The 27,967-nt window shown below is 44.1% G+C and overlaps 1 protein-coding gene across 3 annotated transcripts in view; it reads left to right on the top strand.

The window, feature by feature from the left end:
• Nucleotides 1–12,164: 12,164 nt before the first annotated feature.
• NCAM1 (neural cell adhesion molecule 1) overlaps nucleotides 12,165–27,967 on the top strand; it is a 176,531-nt gene continuing 160,728 nt past the window's right edge. Inside the window, exon 1 of one of the 3 annotated variants that reach the window (XM_063311500.1) lies at nucleotides 12,165–12,277. In XM_063311500.1, the coding sequence (XP_063167570.1) occupies nucleotides 12,190–12,277 (88 nt within the window). In that variant the 5' untranslated portion in view covers nucleotides 12,165–12,189. The remainder of the gene's footprint in view (nucleotides 12,278–27,967) is intronic. The other 2 variants (XM_063311498.1, XM_063311499.1) reach the window with 2 other exon arrangements.

Raw genomic sequence — 27,967 nt, 5'->3', positions numbered from 1 at the left:
ATGGGTCAGCCCAGAAGCCAAAGGTCAGCATGATCTCTCTTAATTCCATGGCCAACAGCTGGAAGGGCAGGTAATGTGTTTTTATTTCAGTACTGTCAGTGGTAGAACCATGGCTGAGTTGGCACTGATAAATTTCAAAGAAAATGTAATTCCAGTATTAATCCTTAGGCTGTAGACAGCCAACCCTTCAAGCAACAACTGTGCCTTTAATTGAAAGCTTCCTGTTTCTGGGTTTAGGGTTTTATTTCTTAACCCAGATGTAGAATTAGTAATTTTTCTTTTTAAATATCTACATCCCACCATTTTAGATCATAAGTGCTCTGTGGGGGGCTCAAAGCTAAAACATAAAAGCTGTACAAACCTAAAAAAACCCACATAAAACAATAGCTGCCAATTAAGGCAGATAACACAATATAGAATTCAATATATAAAAGTGTATTTAGTCAGCTTTTGTTCCTTATGGGTGTGTGAGAGAAAGTCTATTGAATTACTGGTTTCTTTCCATTTTTCCTCATCTTCTCTCCTTTATTTCACATCAAAACAGAGAGGGGAAATGTGAGACTAGCTAAGGCACAAATATAAATGCAGAGAACGAAAGCTGGCAAAACAAGCAGCATTCAGCATTCATCTCCCACCCAGCCCTTGTAAACAAAAGGCAGTAAGCTGAGGAAGAGGACTGACATTTCTCAAAGAGGACTTGCTTATGCACAGAAGCAGCAGAAGACACTTGGCCACAGAATGTGATGGATGTAGAGCTATGCTCATGTGGAATCATATATTGAAATAATCTTCCATGGCTTTTTTCTGTTTCTCCATTAATCCTAAAAGGAAAGTTCCAGCTTCAGTTGAATATCGATCTTTAAAATCCTCTGTATCACACCATGTATATGAATCCCAAATTTTTTAGCTTTTTTACATGTCCACCAAGCATGATAAAATGTCCCTTCATGCTGTTCACATTTCCAACATACATTTGAAGTGCCTTTATACATTCTAGATAATTTCTCTGGCGTCATGTACCAATGATACACCATTTATAAAAATTCTCTTTGAGATCATAACACAATGTAAATTTTAACTCTTTTAACCACATATTTTCCCATTGATCCATCTGTACATTATAGCCAAAATTCTTAGCCCACTTTATCGTGCATTCTTTAACCTGTTCTTCCTCTGTTTCAAATTTCAACAAATGTTTGTACATTTTAGCAATTACATGTTCATCATCTGTACACAGTTGTATTTCAAATTCTGACTTACTTTGCTCCATACCACAAGTCTTTTTATCCATTTTGAATCTTTCTGATAACTCTGAATGGGAAAACCATTGACAAATATATCCTTCTGCTATTAATTGTTCTCTTGATTTGATCTTAAATTCCCCTTGATGGTTTTCCAGTTAAGTCTTGGTACATCAACCATTTATCTTTATCTGCCATTTCTCTTCTATAATATGCTTCTTGAGCTGAGATCCATAAAGGTGTTTTCTGGCACATCCTGGGTTTATATCTATTCCACATTCTCAACATGGCACGTTATTTAACATAATTTTTTTAAAGGCTTGGTTCTACATTTTAGATCCATTAGTGAGAAAAGAATCTTTTCTTTCCACGTTTGGGACATTAGGAAAGTTTTGGCTGGGATTTGAAGTTGTTAGATTGTTAATATTTCTGGTTTTAATATCTTCGATCTTTTGCAACTTTTACCTTTGGTTCAAATATACAAAGATTTTTTCCCCCTACAAGTTTGGGAAAGAAAAACAGGCTGTGTGAATATAAAGTGTCAGTAGCTCAGTAGCCATTTGCAAATAATGTGGTTTATTTGTTTTTTTTTATTTGTTTGATTGTTTGGCTCGATTTTGATAGGCATGGTTCACACGTCACACTAAGTCATGGTTTTTTTAACTGTGGTTTATGGAATAAAAGCATTGACACAGTGCGTGAAGCCCAGCAGCTTGGGTAGGGGCATTATCATAAGTGAAAACTAAACTAGTGGCATTCTGCTCTGGGCAGCAGGGGAATCTGCTGCAGGGGGCACTCGGGTGGGGGTGCCTGCTGTGCAGGGCTTAATGAAAGATTATTGAGCAAAACATGCTGGGGCTTCTGCAGAGAAATTCCCATCTAATGGTGGCTTTAAAGAGTAGAGTATCTTATTCATGTATTTTTAAAACGAATATTTTAATGCCACCTTTCCGCTCAATAAAACTCTCGGAGTGGCTTACAATAATCATAAAAATAACACAATTTCTTGTAGTAAAATAACACAATTTCTTGTATTAAAACAGACACTGAAAGCTGTGCCAAATAATAATGACAAGCCATGCTGGTAAAAATCATCCAATTAAAGCAGCTTTAGTTTAGCCTGCTGAAAAGTACAGAAAAATCAAAAGCCCTTCACTCAGCATGGATAATATGGCGGGCAAAGGAACGGGGGGAAGGCACCACTTTTGATCCTGCTGAAAAGTGACCAGTTGTGCCGAGCGATGAACCAGTAGCCAACATGTGTCCTAATCCTTAGGAAGACTTAGTGGGACTCCAACAGCACTCCATGTATGTAGATAAATGTTTTATTTCCCCTCCATTCTGGGGATTGGGTTCTAATAGCTCGCATTTGCAGGTTGATGCCTACACAGTCTTTGCAAGCTTCCCAGAACAACTTCCTTTCTTGGTTTCCAGCATCTGGTACTCAGAAATGTACCCTGTTGGAGATTATCAGCGGAAAAGTCCTTTAGCTCAGGGTTCCTCAGCCAGGGTTCCGTGGCACCCTCAGGTTCCATGAGAGGTCACTAGGGATTCCCTGGGAGATCACAATTTATTCAAAAAATTATTTCAAACTTGGGCAACTTCACATTAGAGAGGTAACTTTCGTTCTTTATTTTTAAGAACACTAAGTGCATCTATGCAGGCCTACTCATGAAATGAATATAATAATTTTGGGATTTCTGGCCTATATTTGAGCCTGAAAGTGCAGGGGTTTCCTGAGGCCTGAAAAATATTTCAAGGGTTCCTTTAGGGTCAAAAGGTTGAGAAAGGCTGCTTTAGCTTGCAGAGGACCCACCTGGGCATGGCCTTTTCTGCTGCAGTTCCAACCTGGAATAGACTACTTCCTAAAATTCTGCAGGTGTTGGAAACAAGATGGTCTTTGCATCTGAACACAGTGGATGCCATAACAAACAAGGCTGTCTGCATCTTCTAGATATTTGTCCCATGCTTCCATGGTGCTTTCTGCTTTGTAGTGCCCAAAACTACGTGGCACGTGTGAGTAAAGAGAAATTATTCCCAGAATTTGACAAATTGGAGGACATCTGATTAAATTGCTTGGCAAACAAAAAACATCTACCTCTGTGTAAGAAAAGTCTCCATGAGTGCTGGTGCAGAGTAATCGGTAAAAAAAAAAAAGCTTTAAAAAGTTGAACTTTTTTTAAAGCTTGGTTGTTCATAGAGGTTAAATATTGGGGGAAATGTTAGCAGTGACATATAAGCAAAGTTCAGGAACAGTAGACCAGACCATGGGGACTAACAAGGAATGTCTGTCAGTGTTATGGCCCATTGATGAACAACCTGGGTAAAGTCAGAGAAGCATTTTAAGGCAAACTTTACCACTTGGCACATCTCAAATATTTATTTATTTACTTACTTACTGGCTTACTTTATTTATTTACTTACTGGCTGTCCTTTTATTTATTTACTTCTATTTATTTATTTACTTTTATTTATTTGCTTACTGGCTGTCCTGTTAGAACCAAATCTGAGTGGTATATAATTCTCCCACTCTAAATTAGGAGAAAAACATACAAACCCCGCCCCACATCATTGTATAACTCTTTTCTCTCTATTCTTTATGTTTTATTGATATCATTGTAATTTGTTATGAGCCACCCAACAGTCAGGTGGCATACAAATTTAATCAATTATTATTATTACATAATAATATCACCCATATAAAATCTGGAATAAAACGCAATCAGCAAAACACAATTTCAGTAGTGCAAGGGAAAAAACATAATTCTGTGTCCATTTCCCCACTTTTCCAAGAGTTTGCAAGGCATTTTACCAGTTACAAAATACTTACACAATTGTATACATAAATTGTTTAAAATGCAAGAAGAGAAGGAATTAATTTAAATGTATATGAAGGGGAATGCCTGTTTCTGCAGTCTTTGCAGACTTCTCTGCAAATGTTTCTGCAGACTTAAAACAAAGAGAAAAGAATGGAAATTGATGCAGAAATGGGGCAGAATGGACCTTTGCTGAAAAAAATAAGCAACTTAATGGAATCAAATTTGACAGATTCATTTATCCCTAATTCTGAGATCATAAGATTGTCCTTGGAGACAGCACAGAAGTTCTACTCTGATTTAGTCAGTCTAATCACGCGTTTGTAGATGTTACTTCCACACGTTGATGTTATTGGCCTTGTGACACCAGCTAATACTACTTGTCTTACCTAATTCTCTAAAAACATCTGAACAGAGATGTTCTAAACTCAGAAGTCTGGGAAAGATTACATGTATTCAAAATGGAAAGCTGGGGCTCATTTGGGTATTCTGATTTTTGATTTGCTCAGGGCAAAGGGACAAATGTATCTTTAATCCCGTCGTTTATGGCCTCATCAGTATATGCTGACTGTATGCTTCCCCACCAATGGCCTGCCTTTGGGTGGGGTTTTTCTAGGGCAATGCAGGAGGGCTGCTCAGTGGCATGTAATTTTCTTCATTCAACATGAAATCCAAGGCGGTTAATAGCTGCCCTCCAAGGAACGCTTGCTGGTTCTCCGGGGGCACTGAGATTAGATCTGCCAGATTTTGGTTCTTGTATAAAAATAAAGGCATTAGGACAAGCAAAAATCCATAACGTGTATTGCATTTTTATCCTTCATGCCCACTCACATGAATCCTTATCCCACTAGCAACCCTACCAGGTAGCTCTTGTTGAGGATTGTTGATCCTCTTTCCTCGTTTTGTGTTGTTTTGGTGTTTTTTGTATTGTTCCATGTTTTTAAATGTTTTTATCAATTTGTAAACCACCCAGCATTACTGGGAGTCAGGTGGTGTTTAAATAGAATATATTGTTGTTGTGTTACATGAGTTTTAGATAGTTTCCATCCAGCTGGAGCTACCACAAAGATATTTTCACAGATGATCTGTACAATTGTTTTTTAGAATTAACTCTGGATATGAATAAAACAAATCTGTAGGAAGGAACATTTGTTTTTCTGTTTTGGATAATGCCTGTGCGTGTTATATCAGAGCCGTATCTGAGAATACATGCTGAACCCCCTTCAAAATGGCCTTTGCCATCTGTACTTTTGAAAACGGGTGAACTATTTTATTTGTAGTTTCTGCTCATGTTTTATTGATTATCTTTCCTTATTGGTCAACCAACAGTCAAATAAATTTAAAACGATTTCCAACAGCATTAGACAATCACACTTTTAGACGGTCGGTGTGTTCAAATATACGGTGATACAGCCTTGGATAAATGGTTATTCGGTTTGTGAAATGACAGTAGGTGTAGAACTTCCTGCCACCATGAAATTACTAGATAATCTATTTGATGTTGGCATCGGACTCCTTTGATGAGGAGATGCTACGTAACGACCAGAATGCTCAAGCATCCACTCAATGGCGGTCCATAAGCCTTTGCTCGTTTAACTGTTTAATGGAGTGTAGCGTTCCATACGAGGTGGACGTTGCGAATGGCATTTCCCACGCGCTCTGCAGCTCAAAATTACAAAAGCCTCTAATTCCTCCCCACCACTGCCCTCAAAGGTAGGCGCCCCTCCCCGCGCCAGCAGGTGGCTTGGGCGGCTTGCTGGCCGTTAACCTTGGGGCAGGAGCATCTAGCCCAGACCAAATGATTCACACTCCGGTCAAACTCCCTGGAGTAAGTTAGTGATGATTCCAACAATAACAGAAGGGCAAGTTGTTCACAGCAACTGTAGGAAAAGAGATGTTGGCTGCGTGAACTGTGGGCGTAACCAGGCAGGGACTTCTTTATGCTCTTAGTCGAGGTAGCCAGATCACATCCCCCTTGAAAAACCAAGTAATTTCAGTGTTAAATAACACATTTTAACATCATGGAAAACTTTTATTTTGAAAATGGACAATGGGCCACAGTTTTCTCATGTTGCTTCGTCAAGCCTTTACAGTTCTTCTGAGTGTGGGTGAAGTCGAGCAGAGCTGCTCATGCGCTGAGGGTCCCACACACGCTTGCCACCTGTTGCAATGGAGTTGATGCCAAGTGCATGAATTTTGTTGGGAAAATAACCTGAGAAAGAAGCATTGGATCGATCATTTTACATTGGGGTGTCCTTCGGTAGACCTAGAGAGACTAAAGGTATAAATGAACCAATTTATAGAGGGAAGCACATCTAAGCAAACAGTCTTTACAGGTAGCCCTTGCTTAATGACCACAATTGGGCCTGGAATTTCAGTTGCTAAGTGAAGCATTAAGTGAATCTGACTGGATTTTCTGACCTTTTTGTGGTGGTTGTTAAGTGAATCACCACAGGCGCTAAACAAACCATGTGGTTGTTAAGCGAATCACATGGTTCCCCGTTGATTTTGCTTCCCAGAAGCCAGCTGGGAAGGTTGAAAATGGTGATTACAGGACCATGGGATGCTGCGATGGTCATAAATGCGAACCAGTTGCCAAGCGCCTAAATCATGATTACATGACTTCAGGGGTGCTGCAACAGTCATAAGTGTGAGAACCGGTTGTAAGTCTTTTTTTCAACACTGTTGTAAGTCCGAACCATCACTAACAAATGGTTGTTAAGTGAGGACTACCTGTACGAAACTGGGTGCTAAGGTTTAGCCTCCCATCTAGATGGATAAGAAACAGGAGGCCATCTAAAGACCATCAACAGAGGAGGGTCCAGATTCTGATCTTTATTGAAATAATGTGTGGCTGGGAACGCAAGCTGCTCTGAACCGTGTTTACATTTGGCTTAGCATGATATGTAAAACTGAACCCTGTCTCAGCTCACTTAAAGCAGTTCCTGAAATGTAGAAGGTAGGGTGAAAAATGGGATGCATGTTTGCCTCTTTCAGAGATAAAGAAGGATGTCTCTCCTGTCAAGACACCAGCTTTATTTCTGCGCTGTTGCATCACATTTGTTGTGATGGGATCGGTTAACTTTTGTATCGCTTTGGTACGAATAGGAAGCAATTTTCTCAGCCAACAAGAGGGAAGTAATGCCCCCTATTCTTTCATCTCATGCTGAGGTTTGACAGCTGATGTTGCCAGTGGTCTCCTCTGACACCAATGCCACAAAGAAAAACTGAGCTGTAATTGCAGGGCACCAATCCTTGAAATGTCTGATTCAGAAACTGCTCCTATTTGCTGTGTCTCCCCAAACTGCAAGGAATTGCCGTGTACTAGGTGGGATCCCTCTCCCGTCCAGCAGAGTTCTGTCTGTATTAAATTGCTGTGACACTCCAGGTTTTTAAGCTGGGGACTGTCCAAGATCTGCCTGAAGGCTCTTGGGAACAAACTTGGGGTGTGGATATGCCAAGTGTATGCTCTTTCACTGATCTTGGTCCCTTCCCACCTTTCTGAACAACCAGTGATCATTGGAATTTTCCCAAAGTCTAATGATCAAGGGCTGGTGGTGAGGGAACCCAGATCGGTGGTAGAGCACGTGCTTTGCAAATCCAAGGTCCTGTGAGAGACAATCAAGTTCAGAAAGGTTGACTAGAGCCTAGTTTATTTAACCAAAGTGTGCTGAATAACTCACTATATCCAGATTCATGATGGAGGGTACTTGTGAGAATCCACATTTATTTGTGTTCGTAAGATCTAAAGCATGAGTTATTCACAGTGATTCTTGCCTATGTCTCCTCTTGGTCGGACTACCGCAATGTGCTCTACATGGGGCTGTCTTTGAAGAGCATTTGGAAGCTACAGCTGGTCCACAGGGCAGACTGGAGACAGTTTGGGGTGTTCCAAGGTGTGCCCATGGAACACTTCTCTCCAATATCCGTACTGGCTCCCAGTAGGATGCTGGGTACAATTCAAAGTGATAGCCATTGCCTCTAAAGCCCTACATGATGCAGGGGCAGGTTACTTGTGGGACCACCTGTCTCTGATTGTCTCTGCTTGCCCTGACACAACCAGCAGGGTGGGCATGGTCCAGGTCCATCTATTTTATGATGTCATCTTGTGGGACCCAGGAGTCCTATCTTCTCTGTTGCTGCGGCTGCTCTGTGGAACAGCCTCTCCCCAGAGATCCAGGTGACCCCAACTCTGCTGGCCTTCTACAAGATGCTAAAGACCTCGATGTTCTCACAGGCATTTGGGCCAGGAGGTTAAGCAAGCCCCATTGTCTGCTAATTTTGTTGTAGTGATTTGAGAGGGAACGGGTTTTTTGACTCCTGGCGTGGTTTTTGAATATTGATGTTACAAACTGTGTTACTGTTTTTCTGGTGTTTAATCTCTGCATGCCCCCAGGAGTCACCTTCATGAGCTGGGAGGCTACATAGATTGTTTAGATAAACAAACAAATATGTCCAGATGGACAAAAGGAGTGTTAATAGGTGGTCTGTGTTTCAGAAGCCCTCTGTTCTTCCTGGCTAAAAAGTTACACTAACTACAGTTGTGACAAGTAAAACCCTCTCCACAAAGCTGTACAGAGGTGTCCACAAGGTGTGATCAAAAAAGTCAAGGTGGTGGCCACAACATTGCAGTCGATGCCCATTAAAGCCAGTCAGAACTTTGATCACATCATTGTGGCCAACGTCTTGACCCTTGAGGAAGGGTCAGCTAGCTGGGAACCATCCCTCTGTCATACCCACTCTGAAAGCCAGCAGCTTCACCGTACGAACAAAGTAATGATGCATTTTTCTCCCATGAATAACAGTCAGAAGGATGAAGAAGGTTGGGGAGCAGCAGATGGCTTAGGATTTTCTTTCTCTTATTTGTCTACTGGTGGCTGAAAAGGCTAGAAGGTGGAAAATATTTGGAGATATTCTGCTCCCATGGATTGTGATGAATAGAAACCTGAAAGCTAGGCTATAACTAAGTACAAGTGGGGACAATCCACATCTTGCATTATACCATAGCTTATTTTAACCATGACTATCTTGGTTTATATATTGTGCTAAGCCAACCATTGTGCCCTTCCATATCTACAGATTTAGGTTCCCACAATTGGGGGAATTGGAATTTTGGGAGTTGGTCCACATCTCAGGAGTGTGTGCCAAGGCTGGGAGACTCTGTTCTAAGCCATAAATCATGATTTATGGGCCACAATTGGCTGGGTTTCACAGCATGCTAAAACCACAGAAACAGCCTTAGAGCTTAGTGCAGTGTGCAAATCCCAGCCCCAGCAATAAGGTGGTGATCTCACCAGAGGTATTAGGAGCATATGAACAAGGTTGTGTCATTTGGATTTCCCATTCACGTGCTCTGAAGTATTTCAGCAGGAGATAAAAGTTCGTGCAGCTGGCCTCGTGCTTTGCCTATTTATACAGTTCCCTCTCTGATTTTTATTTTTATTTTGCTTTTTTAAAATAATTTATGTTTAATAAGATGTGTAAATTAGTTTACACTTGTCAGTCTGCTCTCTTTGACATGCCATCTTGCAGTTCTGATTATTCCCTTGGCAATCAAAAAGCAAACAATTACCTGCATTTTCAAGCCGCTTTTTAAACAGAAAGAACAGTTAATCATCTCAAATTACGTTGCATGTTATGACAAAGGGGCGTTTTCATCTGAAGTATTTTCTAGTATTTTAGACAAAATGAAGTTACTGGTGGAAAATAATTGGGTTCCCCGCTTCCCTCCAATTAATTCAACCTCAAGCACCTTTAATTTATTCTCTTTCTGTGTCTTCCTCTCCCTTTCTAAATTTTGTCTTTTATGAGACTACCACAACAAAATCTTCACGCAGATCCTCTCCTGGGTGGCTCTCTGAATAATTAAAAAGAGAGAGACAGAAACGCACAGGCTGAGCTGAACTTCTGAAGACTGTGTTTCTAGCCATGGTTTCAACAAAGCTGCAAGTAAGATAGGACTTTTTTTTTGCAAAGGTACTGTACGTACCGCAGACTTTCAGGCTTTTCACAGGAATTATTTTCCAACTCTGAGCAGCCCGGTTCGGTCTTTTGCATTAATGGCTACAAGCAGAAGCCCTGGTCGCTTGTGTGGAAAAGGAAGTGCCTTTGGCCCTTTCTGAATCGATCTCTTGGCCGGACTGAGATAAAACAGGATCAACTAAACTGCGCCAAACAATACTTTGGTTTTGGGCATCCAAGGCCATTGGAGTCGAAAGGCTTATACATTCAAATAATTAAATTTTTGGAGGAGAGCCACATTGCTTTTCCATACTTCACCCCGCGGATGGATGTAGCTAATCTTTTCCTTAAAATCTCATTTGATTGCTGGCTATCAAACGCATCTTGGATGAGAAGATGTCAAGACTTAGTCGTGAGTGAAACGTCTTGGTTTCTGAAGTACGTTAAGAAGATGGGCCATATGGAGTTGTTCTACCTTCCAGCAGACACAAATGAGAAGACAGACACACTCTTCTTCTGGTTAGCTCCCGGTCCCTCTTAACTCCTGTCATTGGAAGTTCTGTGCCTTTCATTGCCACTCTTCGGCACCGAGTTGGAAGAGAATCCAAGGATCTGTTATGCGTAGGAAAACCAAGTCGACCGCCCGTGGGAAACGGCTGTCCCTTACTTGTTTTCAGCATACTTGGTTCAGTTCTGCTAGAGCAGTGTTTGTCAACCTTGGCGACTTGAAGACAATGCTGGCTGGGGAATTCTGGGAGTTGAAGTCCACCCGTCTTCAAGTCGCCAAGGGTGAGAAACACTGTGCTAAAGACTGCTGGCTTCCTGGATGAAGGTTCCAGAAGCAACCCAGAACTCTTGTTTATTCAGGGACACTTTTTCTAGCATTTACCTTGCTTCTACCTAGGTTGCTATATCTAAGCACAAATCCATGGATTTTGAAACAGGTAATGTCGAAGGAAATTCCCCAACTTGGTAGCTCCATGTACAAGCAGTCCATTAGCCTGGCCAGGAATTCTGGGAGTTGTAGTCCCAATCCATCTGAAGATTCCCAGGCTGGCAAGGCTGTTCTGGAACCTCTTTCATAAAACAAGTACTTTGAAATCTATCTTCAGGGCTCCAGCTGGTTACCCTATTTTTCCTCCCAAGTGTCTTGAGATCAGACATTTTCTTCAACGTCAGCAGTTGAGAGTCTAATTTGGACATGGTCGCCCATCCCTGCTGTTCTAAACATTATTGCTTGAGTTTTGTTTCTAGATCTCTGCAACCCCAAGCCCAAACTTTGGCTGCTGTGGCTTTGATATTTGGCCAAGCTGGTTGGGTTTTCCTTTGGGTTCTCCAGTTTTAATGTGTTCAAAGTTGTATATGTTTCATATAGACCATAAAGTAAAAACATTGCTTGTATTTACATTTTCAGGGATAAATGAGAGAGAGAAAACCATCCTCAACTATGGCTACTATTTCACACACACACACACAGAGCCCTTCCAAGTTTTTAAAATATGCACTGGCATTTTTCTAACCACAGTAGAAAGAAATCCGTGCAAATTTGCACATTTTTCTGCAAAGAGGAAAATTAAAAGGAGGAGGAGGAGGAAGGGAAGGGGGAAACCCAGCCTTATTTATTTATGTTTTTTAAGTGGGAAGGAATCCAGATCCTCCGCCAGCCAGCCAGTCCACCTTTTCTAGGCAGTTGCGCCTGCTTTTCCTCGTCTTTCTCTCCCCCGCCCCGCCATCCTCCTGGATGCTGCCTATTGCACTGAACTATTTCGGTGGCCAGTCTCGGTGGAAGAACACAGTGCGGTGCCGCGCCCGCCCTGCCTCCCTCCCTCGCCAAAGCCGGGGCAGCGCAGGGATCTCTCGCCCTGCCCGCGTGCTGAGGCTGGGACTGTCACTCATTCTCTGATCAGCTCCTGAGAGCAGCTCGAAAGCCGCTGGACAAAATAACACTAATTTCTCTCTCCCGACAGACAGACAGACAGGCAGATCTGCATAGGTAGAGCTATTGCTCTCGCGCACGCCATTCCGGACATTTTCCCCCCCTTTTTCCCCCCCGCCTCCTTGCCTCGCATCTCCCGTGTCGACCCGCCCAGGTTCTTATTGAAGGGGAAAATATACCATCCTAGAATAATAGGAAGAGCTCTGCCTATAAAGATACGTCTCTCTCTATATATATGCAGCGACACTTCCGCGGCAGCCGGCCGGTGACGATGCTTCAAAGCACGGACCTCGTCTGGACTTGGCTGTTTCTTGGGACCGCAGGTACAGTTTGCGCTTTATTCTCCGGATGCGCGGGGCTTGCGAACGGAGGCGACGCCGGCGCCCGGCTCCCAGCCCGGCGGCTGCTGGCGCGGGCTGCCCCCGGGCGCCCCCGCCGCTTCCGTGCGCCGGCGGGGCGCTCCCTCCTTCGGGGCGGGGGGCGCGGGGCAGACCGCGGGGCGGGCGAGGCGAGGCGAGGCGAGGCGCAAGCAGCCCCTCCGCTTCGCCGCCTCGCGCGCGCCCCCCGGCAGCCCTGCCCGCCCTGCCCGGCCGCGAGCGTGCCGGCGAGGCTGGCTGGCGGGGCGCTCGCGGCGGGCGTCGGGGGGGCAGAGCCCGCGGACCGCGGGGCCGCCCGGGACGCCCTCCCGCCGGGTTGGGGGGCGAGAGCCGCCCGGGCATCCTGCGCGTAAACAACGAGCGGGGCCCGGGTGGGAGAGCGGCGCCGCCGCGCCTCCCCCGGCTGCTAACGGTCTGCAGAGCGGAGCGCAGGGACGCCGGCCCGAGGGCGCGGGCGCGGGCGGGCCCGTGGCGGGGGGGTGGGGGGAAGCCCCGGCGCGCCCCAGCCCCGGCGGGCCGCTTCGGCGGTGCCCCGCTCCTAGGCAACGCCGGGCGCGTTCAAAAGAGCAGGCGGAACGGAGGGATTGGCTGGGGCCGGGGGTGGGGCGGGATGCTGGGCTGCGGCGCGGGGGGAGCCGGCCCGCGGACCGCGCAGTTTGACAGGCGAGAGCGGGGCGGGGGGCTGGAAAGGGCGTGCACCGCGGGCGCGCGGCGGCGGCGACGGCTGGCCCCGCGGGGGCAGCGCCGCATCCTTCGGGTCCGGGTGCGGGTGCGGGGCGCGGGCGAGCCCCTTCTCCGGCACCCCTGCCGCGCGCCGCGCCGGGGCCGGTGCCTCTCGCCGGCTGCAGACAATGGAGGGAGGCGGCGGCGGGCAGGGTGTTGATGTGCCGCCGCGAAGGGGCGCGGGCTGCCTCCCCCGCCCCCCGGGTGGCTTGCCGACGTCTTCAGCCCGCCGGCCCAAACACGTACACGCGCTGTTGTCGTTTCCTCGCGTCCAATTATCTGCAATTTAATTAATTATCCCTGCTGCTGGCAGAAGCGCACACCTTGCTCGGCGGGGGGCGGGGGGCGGCGGCGAATTCCCGGGTGGGAACCGAGGAGAGGCGGTTTGTATTTTGCAAGGAGCTTTGCTGGAATGGGCGAGAGAAAGCCGGGGCGGGGGGCTCGGGGCCGGCGGCGGAGGCCGAGCCGAGCCGGGTGGAGGAGGATGCGCGCCGAGCTGCGGGAAGAAAACCCCGCGAAGGCGAAGGTCTGAAGGCGGGGCGCAGGAGCAAAGGCGCGCAAACGGCCGCCACCTACGGGGGAACCCCCCCACAAAACAAGGGCTCGTCGGGAACGACGCGCGTCCCCGCGCCCGCCCCGCCTGGGTCTCGCCGCCCGCCCCGCAAGCCCGAGGAAGGCGCGCGCCGCCGCCGGGGCAGCCGCGCGCGCGAGCCCCGGGCCCGGGCCCGGGCCGGGGCGGGAGCGGGGAGTGGTTGACGGCTGCCTCGGCCAATCAGAGCGCCGCGGCGCCCGGGCGGGAAATGCCGTTAGGCTCGTCTGCTGCTGTCCTCGCGCCGCGCCCAGCGTCCGCTGGAGCTTCCCCGAGCGGGCGCCCGCCTGCCTGCCCGCCCGCCCGGCGAGCCCCCTTCCGTACACTGCGGGCACCTGAACCCCTGGGGGCGCCCGCTTGCCCGGGGCCAACTTGCCCGGGGCGCCCGCTTGCCCGGGGCCAGTTGGCAGCCTGGCGGCGACTCCGTCAAGGGAGTGCACGAAGGGCCTGTCAACGGTCGCCTGGCGCCCTCCCGCCCTCCCAAACGGTCCTTCTGGCGTCAGCAGGGCCCCGCCGGGCCCCTGAGCCCCGTGGCACCCAACAGCTGGGCAAGCAAAGACCTGGGCACCTGGCCCCCTCCCGAAAGAGGCCCTCGGCCCTGAATTGTGCCTCCCCTGCATTGGCTGCTTTGACAGGTATGGCCAGCGAGTGGCCCCCCAACTTGCTTCTTTGATGGGTAGGGCTGGAGAGGTGGTGACCCACCAGCCAACTTTTGATGGACATGGCCGGAGAGGTGACCCCCAAATCGCCCTTCCTGGGCAGGACCAGCGAGGGGACCTCTCAGCCATGCCCCTTTCTCTCCCTTGCGGATATGCACAGCCTGGACTTGCCCACTCGGGGCTGGGTTTACCCCCTGCCAGGTGAGCTCGCGTGTGATATATCAGTGCCTGTCTTCCATTCGATGCCATAACCTTCAGTGCCATGTACTTGCAATGTTGTAGTAACTCCAAAGGCCCCCTTGTTGCCCAAGAGTGATGCTTGGTGCACGACCCACCTGATACAGGTAAGGGCCTGCTGCAGCTGTGCACTGTGCATCGCACCCTGTGTTCGAATTGTGTCCTATTACACCGTGTTGCAGTCCTAGTTTCTACAGGAATTAGTTTACTGTTCGATGGTTGTTTACATGGGCAACATTGCCACTTCATCTGTGAGCGTGGGTGAGACGCCCCCTCCCCCCAATCCTCTTATACTATTTGGGGAAGCTGAAAATGGAACAGAGTGGTCATGAGTCTCCTTGTTGCACGGACCCTGATTAGAAGCGATCTTCACATGGATTATTCCACCCAGAAGCCCCCCTAAGCACATCAGCTGGGAAACTTGGAGGGATCATCTGTTGCTGCTGATCATTTATTTGGAATAGTTGAATCCATTGCTTCTTATCAAGTCAACAGTAGTTCTTTGACGTTATCTGCTCCACTGGGTGCAAGGTGGTTGATATGCTACCCATGGTCAACCTATTGTACAGAGTTTGCTGCACACTGGCAGGTTTCAGACAACATTTTTTAGCCAGTCAGTTAGATCTAGCATCTGGTTATCTTTTTCTGGCTTAGCTTTTTGTCCATTTAGTTCGTTTATGGTTCAGGGTATTGTGTAAACCCAGAAAGCATATTAATTCAGCAATCATGTTCAGCATGTTATATGCACCCAGCTGCTTAGTACTGATCAATCACTTCTCACAATATGGGCAAATCAAAAAGCTAATGGGAATAAGGGATACCTCACTGTTGTAACCAGAATTACAAACCTAAATCAAAATTGCTGTTGCTACAGTCAGGGAGACAACAAACAGCTCCTCGAAGAGTGACAAATCCATTGTTGCATAAGCTTTTGTGAATCACAGTCTGCAAAACACAAACACCTTACTGAGAAGCCAGTGGGATTCTTCCCTTTAGCCTTTGCTTCATTATCTCATCCCATTGCAGTCTGTGCTTACACTGATGCATTAATTAAACTGACTGTATCGCTGATGCTGGTCTTCATTCATTCCAAATGTTATTGTTGCAAAACTTTGATCTTGCTGCTTTATTTGTTATCAAATAAAAGTTGTACATTTTATATATACTACTGTGAAATTCTGACTGCTATCCAGGGGTGTCCATAGGATATGGTAAAAAAAAAACATTAAAAACACACAAAAAAACAAGCAGAGCTTTGATCACACCATTGCAGCTGCCATCTTGTTTTTTTACCACACCCTGTGGATCCCTTGCTACAGTCACTCTGTGATACACTTTTTTTTTTTACTTAAGTAAACAAACCACTGAGTTCCTATGGAGCTGTTTTCAGGGGATGGGGAATAGGATGTCCTAAAAATTTCAGAGTCTCCTGGAGTCTGTCACTAGGGCCCCAACACTATTGGCAGGATGGAGAATGGTGGCTGAAGAGAGGCTGTGATTCAAAAGGTTGGCCTTAATAGGACATTATTGGGTTGCAATTTTATTTGGAAGACTGGGAAGAAGAGATGGAAAAAAATCCCAATATGTTGGCACCTAAGAATTGCCAACATATTTTTCGCTAAACATAGATTACATTAAAGCTAGTTAGCTTATTCGTCCAGTCGCTTCCGACTCTTCGTGACTTCATGGACCAGCCCACGCCAGAGCTTCCTGTCGGTCATCAACACCCCCAGCTCCCCCAGGGACGAGTCCGTCACCTCTAGAATATCATCCATCCACCTTGCCCTTGGTTGGCCCCTCTTCCTTTTGCCCTCCACTCTCCCCAGCATCAGCATCTTCTCCAGGGTGTCCTGTCTTCTCATTATGTGGCCAAAGTATTTCAGTTTTGCCTTTAATATCATTCCCTCAAATGAGCAGTCTGGCTTGATTTCCTGGAGGATGGACTGGTTTGATCTTCTTGCAGTCCAAGGTACTCTCAGAATTTTCCTCCAGCACCACAGTTCAAAAGCATCGATCTTCCTTCGCTCAGCCTTCCTTATGGTCCAGCTCTCGCAGCCATATGTTACTACGGGGAACACCATTGATTTAACTATGCGGACCTTTGTTGTCAGTGTGATGTCTCTGCTCTTAACTATTTTATCGAGATTGGTCATTGCTCTTCTCCCAAGGATTAAGCGTCTTCTGATTTCCTGACTGCAGTCAGCATCTGCAGTAATAGAGAGGTCACTAGATGTGTCAGCTTCTAGATGATTTTAAGAACTTGGGAGATAGATACAGAAGAGGTTTTGTAGGAGAGGAAGGTTAGCTGATACGGAGAAAATATGCATGTTGTGATGATTCAGTTTTAAAGAATGCTTGTTTTCCAGGATTGTAAATTGTGCAGGCAGCCTAGACGAAGTTCAGCATGCCTCTTGCTGCAGGGAGTTGCCCTCCCGATGCTGTTGGAGTTAGCACACTACCTCTCTCTGTTCTCAGTCATAGGTTTCTCATCAAATGCGGAAAAGAAACCTTTGGACAGGACCTTTATTGTGTTTCATCGTAATGCTTGAAAACCAATGTAGACACAAGATATAGTTCTGGGTTCTATATATTACCCATTGTGTGAGAGGAAGAAAACGGGGGCTGGTCTGATGGTACCATTTCTCCATGTTTCTGTGTCCACTTTCCACATGTTGGGAACGATGTACAGCATAAGGCAATATTCTTCCTGTGCTACCACCCCAAATCCAACTGTGTTCTTAACAATTCACATTGTGACACACTGTCTTCATCATACTTTCAGAGACCCAAAAATGTATGTGGTAGACTTGTTAAGGGTACTAATGATTGTGCAATTGAACACACACACTTCCTGAGCAGAAGTTTTTTACTGAACCAGATGAAATGGGGGGTTGGGGGAGAAGCAATTTATTTAATTAATTAATTAATTAGATTTATATTACCGTCCCTCTCCCCCAATGGGGACTCTGGGCGGTTTACAATAAAATGTATAATAAAGTACTCAGAGAGCAAGAGTCCTGGTTTGAACGATGCTAGGCCATCTGTCTTGGGGAGGGGAATGGCTTCAAAGAAAAGAGGAAAGGCAAGGCAGAGTAGTGAATGAGCAGTCCATCAAGCTCATGATGTAATTAAGAGAAGAGGTCTGACTCTTATTTACAGTAGGGTAAAGAAAGCAGAAATGTCAATGGTTATTAGCCTTGATGCCAGTATGACTGCCTTTGAAGGCCATCTGCTGGGTGACTGGGGGTCTTTCTTGTGTAGTTGGTTGGCCACTGTGAAAACAGACTGCTGACTAGGTGGGCCAGGGGTCCGATCCAGCAGGGCACTGCTTATATACTTATGTTCTTGAATAGGAGATAGATGATGATGTGACGTGGTGGTGGTGAAGCCTTCAGTAGGGCTGTAGCCTCAGCTGTGATCACCCCTCTGCTCCCAGCAGACTCTCAAAATCATTTCCCTTTTGTTTACATTTTCTGTGTTCAGGGATACTGACACCAGAAGGTAGTTTTCAGAATAAAACAGCATTTCTTTTGTAATGCCAGCCTTTAATTTATAGATAAAGCAGATGGCTCCTCTCTTTGCATGTTGGTGTTGAGCACTCTGTGTATTCTTAAGTGACAGAGATACTTGGATATATTGACATGCAGACTTGAAGATCTCATTCATGACCAGCTGACTTTTAAGGGGACACTTAATTTAATGCTATCCCAGTATTTTAAAGCATTCATGGCTGTAGCTATCTTTAGATTACAGAATTGCCTTTATATTTTTCTGTCTAACCCCAGATACATACATACTTACTTATGTGTGTATACATTTATTTCAAGGCTATTACAGATGATGTGTCTTCTGCTTTGGGTTTGCTATTAAAAAAGTTGTAGCACATATTTACATTTTCCTGGTGTGGCTTTGTATGAGTTGGGTGGCACGAGACAAGAAACAATAGATGGGGAGGAGAGAGAAGAAGTTGTATCTGCTACCATTGGTCTAAAGCAATGCTTCCCAATTTTTTTCCTTCATTACCCAAAACTGCTTATCAGAAAGTCCTTTTTACCCAAGGTAGGTAAAACACTTTAAGTCAATTTAAATGTCCCTGTTGTGATTGGGTAATGGGTTTGTGTGCCTACCCAAAGAAAAACCTTTTACCCAATTTTGGGTAATTTACACAGGTTTGGGCAGCACTGATCTAAAGGAAGGAGCAAACAACCATCCCATAAGACAAAACCCAATTTTATTGATTTAGGGAATGCTATCCCTTGGTTTACTGATTACCAAAGATATTTGAAATTATGCAGGATTTTCTGTTTTATTGGTGTGCTTGTAGCTTTTAAAGTGTATTTTGTTCTAAAAGAAGAATATTTTTCTAGAGAATTCAGATGAATGAGGCAAATATTACAAAGCACTTTACATGTATATATACCATTTAGGAGCTGGAAAAATTCTAGGGTCTTTCAAACTAGATTCCTGTTTCTGTTTTGTTTTGTTTTAAATTCCACAGGGCTCCTAATATCCATCCATCCATCTTTGTATATAATTTTATTAAAGATATTTTAAAAGGAAGATAAAAACTAATACAAACTAATATAAAGTAAGAAAAAGAAAAGAAAAAGAAAGAAAGAAACAGCTAAAAGTGCAAGAAAAGAAAAAATAGAAAAGAAAAAATATAGAAGTAGCTTCTGATTTTTACAGCAGTTATAAGTACAATCATAAATTTACTTCTTACTCTGTGGTTACAACATAACTCTCTTCTTTCTGTATCCTGTCTAAGCATCAAAACCATAAATCATAAGTTCATTTTTTTCTGTTCTATGCAAAAAGCCCATAAGTGGTTTCCAGTCAGCAATAAATGTAGATATTGTCTTTTCTCTGATCAAAGAAGTCAATTTTACCATCTCAGCAGGTTCCATCATCTTCACCAACCATTCCTCCATTGTGGGTATTGCCAAACCTTTCCATCTTTGTGCATACAATAATCTCGCTGCAGTTATCATGTACAAAAACAAAGTTCCATGACTTTTTTTTCAACTGTTTGTCCATCAATCCCAAAAGAAAAACCTCTGGTCTCAATGGTAATCGTAGATTAATCTTTAAAATCCTCTGAATCAGTGTCTGTATTGAATCCAACATTTTCTTGCTTTTTTACACATCCACTAAACACGGTAAAATATCCCTTCTTGTTGTTCACATTTCCAGCATAAATTTGAAGTGCCATTATACATTCTAGACAAATTTATGTTTAATTGTACAATGAAATTGGTTGTATGTACATCATTCATGTTCTTTATCTCACTCTTAGTGAATCAATAGAATAAAGTTGTCTGATATCTTTATCTACAGTTGCAGGAGCTCCTAAATTTGTCAGAATGGATGCACCTGTCCTCTGAGTGCAGTCAAATGCTGCCATCCTGATCATATTTAGCTTGCACTGGGGGAGAGGATAAAACGGGTTTCAGGAATCAGCATTCTCCTCCTCTTTCTCTCCTCCCCCCCTCCCGCCACCTCCTATCGGTATTTGATTTCTTGTTCTCCTTCCATTTGGGTTGTAGGTTGACTAGATTCAGAAAAATGATCTGTGCAAAGTCATATTTCCATGTATGAGTCATCCGTGATGGATTGCAGTTAAGAGAGTATCATATATGATTGAGGGTTAAGTTTATACTCCATGGCAGACATGGATCTGCTAAAACATTTACTCTCCCTTCATTCTCAACTAGGCTATCAGGAATAATTATGAGATAGGGCAGGGCTGTTAAAAGAAATGAGGTAAAAGCACTCAATTTGTGGACTGATATTCTTCCACGTGGATGTGTTGCTGTTATTACTATGGCTCCTTAGGCCTTATATGAGCAAGTTTATGCTATGGTTGAATGTCTACAAAACATAGCACAAAACTATAGTCGTGTTTCCCCAAATTGAGTGAGACGAAGGAATTTCAAACATATTTAATTAACTGAATATCAGCGGACATAATGTGATAATGCTAGCTCAGTTGGCGGTGTCATAGTGCATTGTGTGGGGTTCCACGGTTTATTGGTTTTTCTTTGCCTTGTCACACGTGGGGTATGAGAGAAGCTGCATCGCGTTCAGTCCCAGTGGAGGACCCTCGGGGAAGGGGCTGCTGAACCATTCTGTGCTGCTGGCCACGGTGTGACAGAGCGGAGGAGGTGTTCGCTATTCCTCTCCCGCTCCTAGCTGTTGAAAGGGGGAGGGGCTTGAGAAACATCAGACGTGGCACAGAAGGTTGGCACGAAGGTCTCTCTTAGGCTTCCGTTACGAGTGCCAGCAAAGGGTCTTGGAGGTGGTGGGGCAGGTTCACAAACATTTGATTTCTATAGGGGATGGGAGTGCTTTCACTGACATGGAGGGAGAAACCCAGTCTGCGGCCTCCGGGATACCCTCTTAGGGGCTACAGAATCTCAGGCTAATTTATCAAGGCTAGTTCGTATGTACAACAAGTAACTTGGATTATTTCATTTACAAGGTGTTCAGCCCTCTACAGAGTCATTTTCTTGTTAGGAAATGTGTTCCTGTGTCAGGTTAAATAAGTGGAAATGTATGAAAGGAAGCACAATAGATTAATGCAAATGACATGAAGGGTAGGACCCACAGTCTACGGAACCCTCTTGGCTTTCTTATGGGAATGGGAATGGCTTCTGGTCGGTCTCCCTCGAATCTTTATGCCTGTCTGCAAATATTTTCAGTGTGGGAAGTAGCATCACCCATCGTTAGAGTGAGGTTTTAGTTGTGCAGAAGCCCTGATTGGATTGTGCTGATAGCTGTCTTTATTTTGTTAGATATTCAGACCCCTGGAATGAAATGTGATGGTCAGATTTGCAGTAGTTCTGATCCTTTTGTCGGAGGAAATCAGTGCCGAATCTTAAAACCCTTGTTAATATAGAGTAATGTAAATGAGTTGGGATTTGTTGGTGGTGTTATTATAGCCTTTTCTCTGTGTTGAAACACTGCTTCTCTCTTGCAGCCGTTCATTAGTGACTTTGCCTTTGATGTTACTCTGAGTGCCAAATGGCAGGTTTTCAAATGCTTTTAATACACTGCATCTGTCACTGTATCACAAAGTCTCTGCTAAGTGTTGGAACCTTGAGTATCTATCTATATCTGCCTTTCAGTTTACAATGCAGAGGTCAGAATCAGTCTGAAAAAATGGCCAGGGACTACACTGTAACCTTAAGACAAAACAAAACATATCCGTGGCTCGGACTGCTTCCATGACCACACTGCACTTGGATGGGAAGGATTAAGACTGAGTTCAAAGGGTGTTTCCCAGTACATGATTGCAGCCGGACAGCGCTGCTTTTGCCCTGGCAGATGTGAAGTAGCACTAGCTCTTGGATGAGTAGAGAAGCTTGATAATTCTGCTTTAGTGTTATCTGGAGCAGTCATATTTCTGATAGGAATGCGAATGGCAGTGGTAGCCAACATAACCTTGATTTTCTCTTTTCTCTTTTCTCTTTTCTCTTTTCTCTTTTCTCTTTTCTCTTTTCTCTTTTCTCTTTTCTCTTTTCTCTTTTCTCTTTTCTTTTCTTTCCTTCCTTCCTTCCTTCCCTCCCTCCCTCCCTCCCTCCCTCCCTCCTTCCTTCCTTCCTTCTTTCTTTCTTTCCTTCCTTCCCTTTTGGTGTAGTTTAAACCAAAGAAAGATGGTCAGGTCAAGTCAAGTTCATTTATTTTGGTCATCAACCAGCAAAACAAAGCTTTGGAAAACAGGATTGCAGCCATCTCAGTGAAATAATAGTGTAGCCAAAAATTGACTAAAAAGGTTTAATCACTAACACAAACTGTAAAATCATGATACCAATACAATAAAATATTTTATGCACTAGAGTGAATATAAAATTTGTGAAAAGCATGAGAATTTGTAAAGTTTGGGTAAAACTATACACTTTATGCCTAAAGATAGTATAAAGGTATATTATAGACTAGAATAACATATAAAGAAGCAATTATGACTTGAAGCCTAAAGTTAAAAGGTCAATTGCAACAAAAAGAAAGTCTGCTTTTGCTCCCCATGGCCTGCCTAGTTTTGGCAGCACGTCCTCCTGATGTTGCAAGACATATTGCAGACATACAATGATGGTTACTTGTCTCAAATGGAATTGTGTAGGTCTGGCCTGCATATGGTCATTTTTTTCTTGCATCTTTCTTTGGTCATTTATGTTGGTTATAACATTTACATAATTTTTGTTTGGGGCATTTCTCAGCATAATCCTTGGTGTTTTGTGCTCTTAGTTTCAAGAGGCACCTTCCATGCAGAGTACTTCTGAGAATGGTCCAGGGATCCTTAGGAAAGGGACAGTAAAACCACCATGGTGCCACCAGACTTGGAATATTGTGTCTAGCCCTAGTTCTAGTCAGCTAAGAAGATACAATGTGTGATGTCTTGTAAGGCTGAAAAAGGAATGATGAAACCTCATAGGGAATTTGAACTTTCCATTGTGCTGAATTTGGCAATGATTTTTCCTAAATGAGTATCTTACAGGGAAGCCAGTTTCTTTGTTTAGGAAGTTCCAGCTGTGACGGAGTTTGACAACCCCTGGCTCTGATTCTCAGGTTAATATGAAAGAGTAAATATTCAAGTCTAGCTACTAGATTAGTGCTTGATTTCAGGATTAATCCATCTGAGTTGCTTTTTCAGCCTTATGCAGAAATGTATCTATGTTATGTACACTTGACTATCAGTAACTGAGTATCAGTATACATTAATTTTATTCATAATTCACCAGAAGAGATTATATTTTAATATTACACCTCAGTAGCTTGAACCATCTTCAAAAATCCAACAAAAATTCTAAGACCTCTTCATTTATACCAGAGAGCAGTGTTTTGTTTACACTTGCAGATGGTTTCTCCTGTGCAGGGATCCCAGATATCTGAACAGGTGAAGGAGGACACGGAGGGGGAAAAGGAAGACACACTAACTGTTTAACTTTCTTAGCATCCATGACAAAAATTATAGTGAAAAACTTTAAAAAAATGTTCTTAGGCCTACATGTATATGAAATTACCTTATCCAGCATCAGAAAGACTGGTTTTTTAATTGCAATATTTTTCCAATAAACCTGTATTTTCAAGAACATATGGCGGTGATAATATAGAATCAATGATGACACACTCTTCAAATTTCACCATAGAAACATACGATGAGTCACGTGATCTACAGACTACAGTGCTGGTTGATTAGGGGCTGGATTGAAGCCAGTTACTGTGCTGGAATCAGGGACTACATAATGTAAATCTAGGCTGTTGACAGGTGAGGGAAAAAAAGAAGCAGGCAATTTACAAGGTCACAATACATGAAAGTTTGAATGACTACTGTAGTGAAAACAGTCTCCCCCCCAAAAAAACCCCCCCACAAGACACTCAAAAAGCCAGGCAATACTTGACTTTTAGGCTACACCTGCCAGGAGGAGGACATGAGGGGATCTGGTAACCCTACACCTGTGATTAAGAAAAAGAGCACCCCACCCCATGAGAACATACTGGCGCAGATTGCAATGCAGTGCATTGTAAAGTTTAGATTTCGGGCTGGTTCTGCTCTGTGGAGAGATGAGGTAGCTGTAGAGAGCTGTGAAAGTGTAAAGTGTTGGGATGGGGGGAGTGAGCCGCTTGATGAAACGGCTTGAGCAGTATGAGCAGCGTCTGAAGGTGCAGGGATCTTGCAGCCACAGAGCCTACGTGCCATTCTTTCCATTGGCCGTGGAGCGAACATCTGAAAGACCAAGGGTCCTCTTCTAATCATTCCATAGGGCTATTGGGATTGGAGCCAGACTGCTGACACATGAGCCTACAAAACACAATGGAAATAGAATCCTTGGAAGACCCGGGAACTGGCAAGCTGTGATTCTGTTACCGAGTAGTGGTGTGACAAAAGATCGTGCCTTTTATAATGGTATTCTGTTGAAAAGAATGAGATAAGAATGTTTTACACTCCACTAAAAAAAAGACTAGAAAGGAATTACATCTGGCAATTGTGGGCTTTAATTCATAGTGAAAGAATGATCTAAGAATAGCTCCACTGGGATTTCATCACTGTTAATCTAGGTTAGCGCAGCATGTTTATTTCTATAGTTTCTTGCTAAAATTTATGGACATTAAAATAACATACTCTGGATTTTTATTTTGCTGATGTTAGGAAAATTGACTGTGTAATGGCTTTTATTTGTCACTTGTTTGAGATGGGTGGCCATAAAAATCAAATAAATAAATACGAAATAAATAAATATTTACACCCACTTGAATGTAAACTGAATCAGAACTGTACAGATACAGTCTCAAAGTGTAGCTAAAGGTGAATGGTTACCAAGAGGAGTTTAAGCTCACCCTTTGACCTCCCATCATTGGATGAAAAGGCAGATGGCAGAGTCTTTTAGTGTTGATGTTAAAGTGCTAGTAGTCAGGTGTAATGGTGAAGGTGTCATTGATTCCCCTTTCATTTCTGCATGAAAAGGAAAGATAAATCAGTGTTGCAGATAGATAGAAACAAAAATAATTCTATCCAAATGTAGTATGAATGTACTGTTTTCACAATGATATAGAATACTTCAAGATAGCATACCCTTTTCTGTATCGTTTATGAGCTTCTAGTTGTTTACTTTTAGAAACTGATTACTGGACTACTTGGGTTTGATTCTTGATGCATACAGATTTCTAAGGCATTCTTCTGGAGAACAAGTACTTGAGAAACTGAAGAATGAAAAGGTCCTTCTGAAAAGTTTGTAGCTCTGAGATGGTGCAATATCTAATTTTGAAGTATTGCTGAAAATAACCTGTGATTCCTTAAGCCCTGGGCTAAGATTTTTGGGCATACACTTTGATTTCTTAGATCAAATATATGATGTGTTTGATGAGAAGCAGCTGTGGGCAACCTGAGGCCATTTAAATGTCTTCCAGCCACAGTTGCTGAAAATCAACAGTAGAGTTTAAGGCCATTTCGATGTATGAAATACATGAAACTGTAAGGCTGAAAAATGGCTAAATTCCCCCCAGTCTCCAAGGAGAAAACCCCCCAAAGACCTGGACCCGCTCATTTGAGTGACACCGGCTGGTCTACTTTCCATTGCTGTTGCATACACTGCAACTCTCCCCCTTCCAAAAATGTGAAGTGTGGCCCCAAGCCAAAAAAGAGTGGCCACCCTTGCTTCACTGAAAGGGAGATGAGCTGCCCATGATTACCTGAAAGGAAAAGGCCACTCCAAGATAAGCATACCTGGGGGATGTAATCTTGAAAAGATGGCATGGAAAAATAATTCCAGGAAATGGAAATTTATTCATGAAATTAAAAAAAAAATCCCGGTTCTGCAAGGGTTTCCTCAGTTCTCGCATCTGTTGTCGAAAGCCCAGGCTGTCATTCTAAACAATTACTTGCTGAAACCTCACCACTTGTATGATGCCTAGTATTAAAATCACTACCATTGTCCTGTGTTTTGTAACCATAAACACTTTGAAGAAATCACCAAACATTCATAAACAATTCCCATTAACATATTGATATTTAAATACATTTTCTTGCAGTTTTCAAATATGAATTAGATGTTTGTTTGGGGAATTAACTGTGACTGGCTTTGCTTTGTTGGGTGTAAAAATTTAAACAAAATAAGCTAGTTTGTGCATGTTTACAAAATATTGACAAATGGGCATCTCTTGGTTTGGTGAAATTGAATGATCTTACCCTTGAAAAGAAAGGGTGTGAATAACATGTGAATAAAAAAACTAAAAAGAGATGCTTGGTGGTTTTCGTGTGCTTTGGAAAAAGCAGCCAGTCTTTGCATATTAATTGTCTCTTGAAAGGCTTTTTCCATCCGTGGAGAAGACCCACAGTGTGCTGAAGGAGGGGGGGAAACAGGGCAGGAGGGGATTGTGATTGTTTTTCTCAAAGGGGTTTTATTTCATTGAAGGGAAAAAAAGAGCTGAAAGACAGAATTACTGCAGTGTTTTGTGGGTAGAAGAGTGGCCAATTCGTTCCTGTGTTTTACTTAGTCCTTGTAAGGAGCCTGGAATATAGAAGTGCCAGGTCAAGAGGATAGGATGATGGGGCGCCAGCAAACCCTTGGTGCAGTGCAGGTCCCTAAAATGATCAGTGGTTTGAGGTTCCCTCTCCATGTCCACGGTTCATGATGTCATTTATAGTAGGGCTGAGCAAGGAATGCTTAGAATTACACTTTTAATAATTTTAACCTCCATATCACAGGGATTCTCAATATTTGTGCTAAGGAACTGCCCACATTGGGCTTTCATAGGCAAAATGAGGAGCAAAATGCCGAGTGAGTTTTGACAGGGCTCTGATTTTGCCCATTGAAGCCCAGTGGGGTTTCTCTAAAAAACTGGGACTCCTGCAGGCTGCCTACAGAGCCCTGGGGAGCTCCACCCTGCAGTTTGAAAACTCCTGAAATCAAAGTCTGATTCAAAGATGTAAATAGAAAGATGAGAATGATGCAAAAGTTGTATGTGGGAAACAGTTTAGTAACATCTGCATGCCATTTACCTCTCAACAGATCCATAGAGCAGGACCTTTGATTGCTCTTGGAAGAGTTCCACAGATAATCCCTCAAGCACTAAAATGTTTCCCCTGTCCCCCAACCCCTACACTCCCTGACCACACTCCTCTTATTTTTTAACCCTAAGGCCACACCAAGGCTCTTTGGAGCAGATTTCTTTTAGCAATAGATGGGAGATGCTGGACAGGTCTCTAATGGCCTTTCCTTTTTCTTCGATCTTATCTCTGATTAAGTCTTGAATGTTCAGGCAATTGGGAAGCTGTTAATTTTGGACCATCCTGGGCAGAGTTACTTGATGGCTATCCAGTAGAATGGACTCCCCTCCCCTCCTTTGTCATGCCAGTGCCTACGTTTTTCCTTCCTTCCTATTATGTGGCAGCTCTCTTCCTCTGCTGCTCTGGCAGGCAAGAACAACGTCCCCCCCCTTGAAACCGTAGAGATTGCTGGGGTTTCCTCTTCTCCAAAGGCAAGGGTTGGTAGATGGGGCGAAGGACCTTTGGGTGCTGAGCGTCTGGGATGTATGCAGACCAGTGGATGCTCTGGACAACACGAACACAGTGTGCGTTTCTTCTTCAGATCTGGAATGGGAAGAGCAGGGTTTTCTTAGTCCCTGTATGGGGAGGCACCCAGAAGCTGTGATCAAACTTTCACAAACCATACCTCCCTTTGTTAGGAAAAGTGAGCTGGAGTTGGGGGTTTTCATGAATGCAGTGCAGCCAAACCATCAAAGGAGAAAGGGGATTTCTGGCAATCACAGTTTTTGACTTGGATGCCAATGCTAGAGGAAATGGGTTGACCCCAAGTTGCTACACGTATGCATGCACACACACACACACACACACACACACACACACTGCAGATTGCTTTGTTTCCAAAGCAGCTTGCTGTGGATTCAGTGATCAATGCACATTTTAAAATA

This window comes from Candoia aspera, chromosome 9 (assembly GCF_035149785.1).
Source record: "Candoia aspera isolate rCanAsp1 chromosome 9, rCanAsp1.hap2, whole genome shotgun sequence".
Classification (NCBI taxonomy): Eukaryota; Metazoa; Chordata; class Lepidosauria; order Squamata; family Boidae; genus Candoia; species Candoia aspera.
Note: the sequence above shows the minus strand (reverse complement) of the source record. Positions and strands in the feature narration are given on the sequence as shown.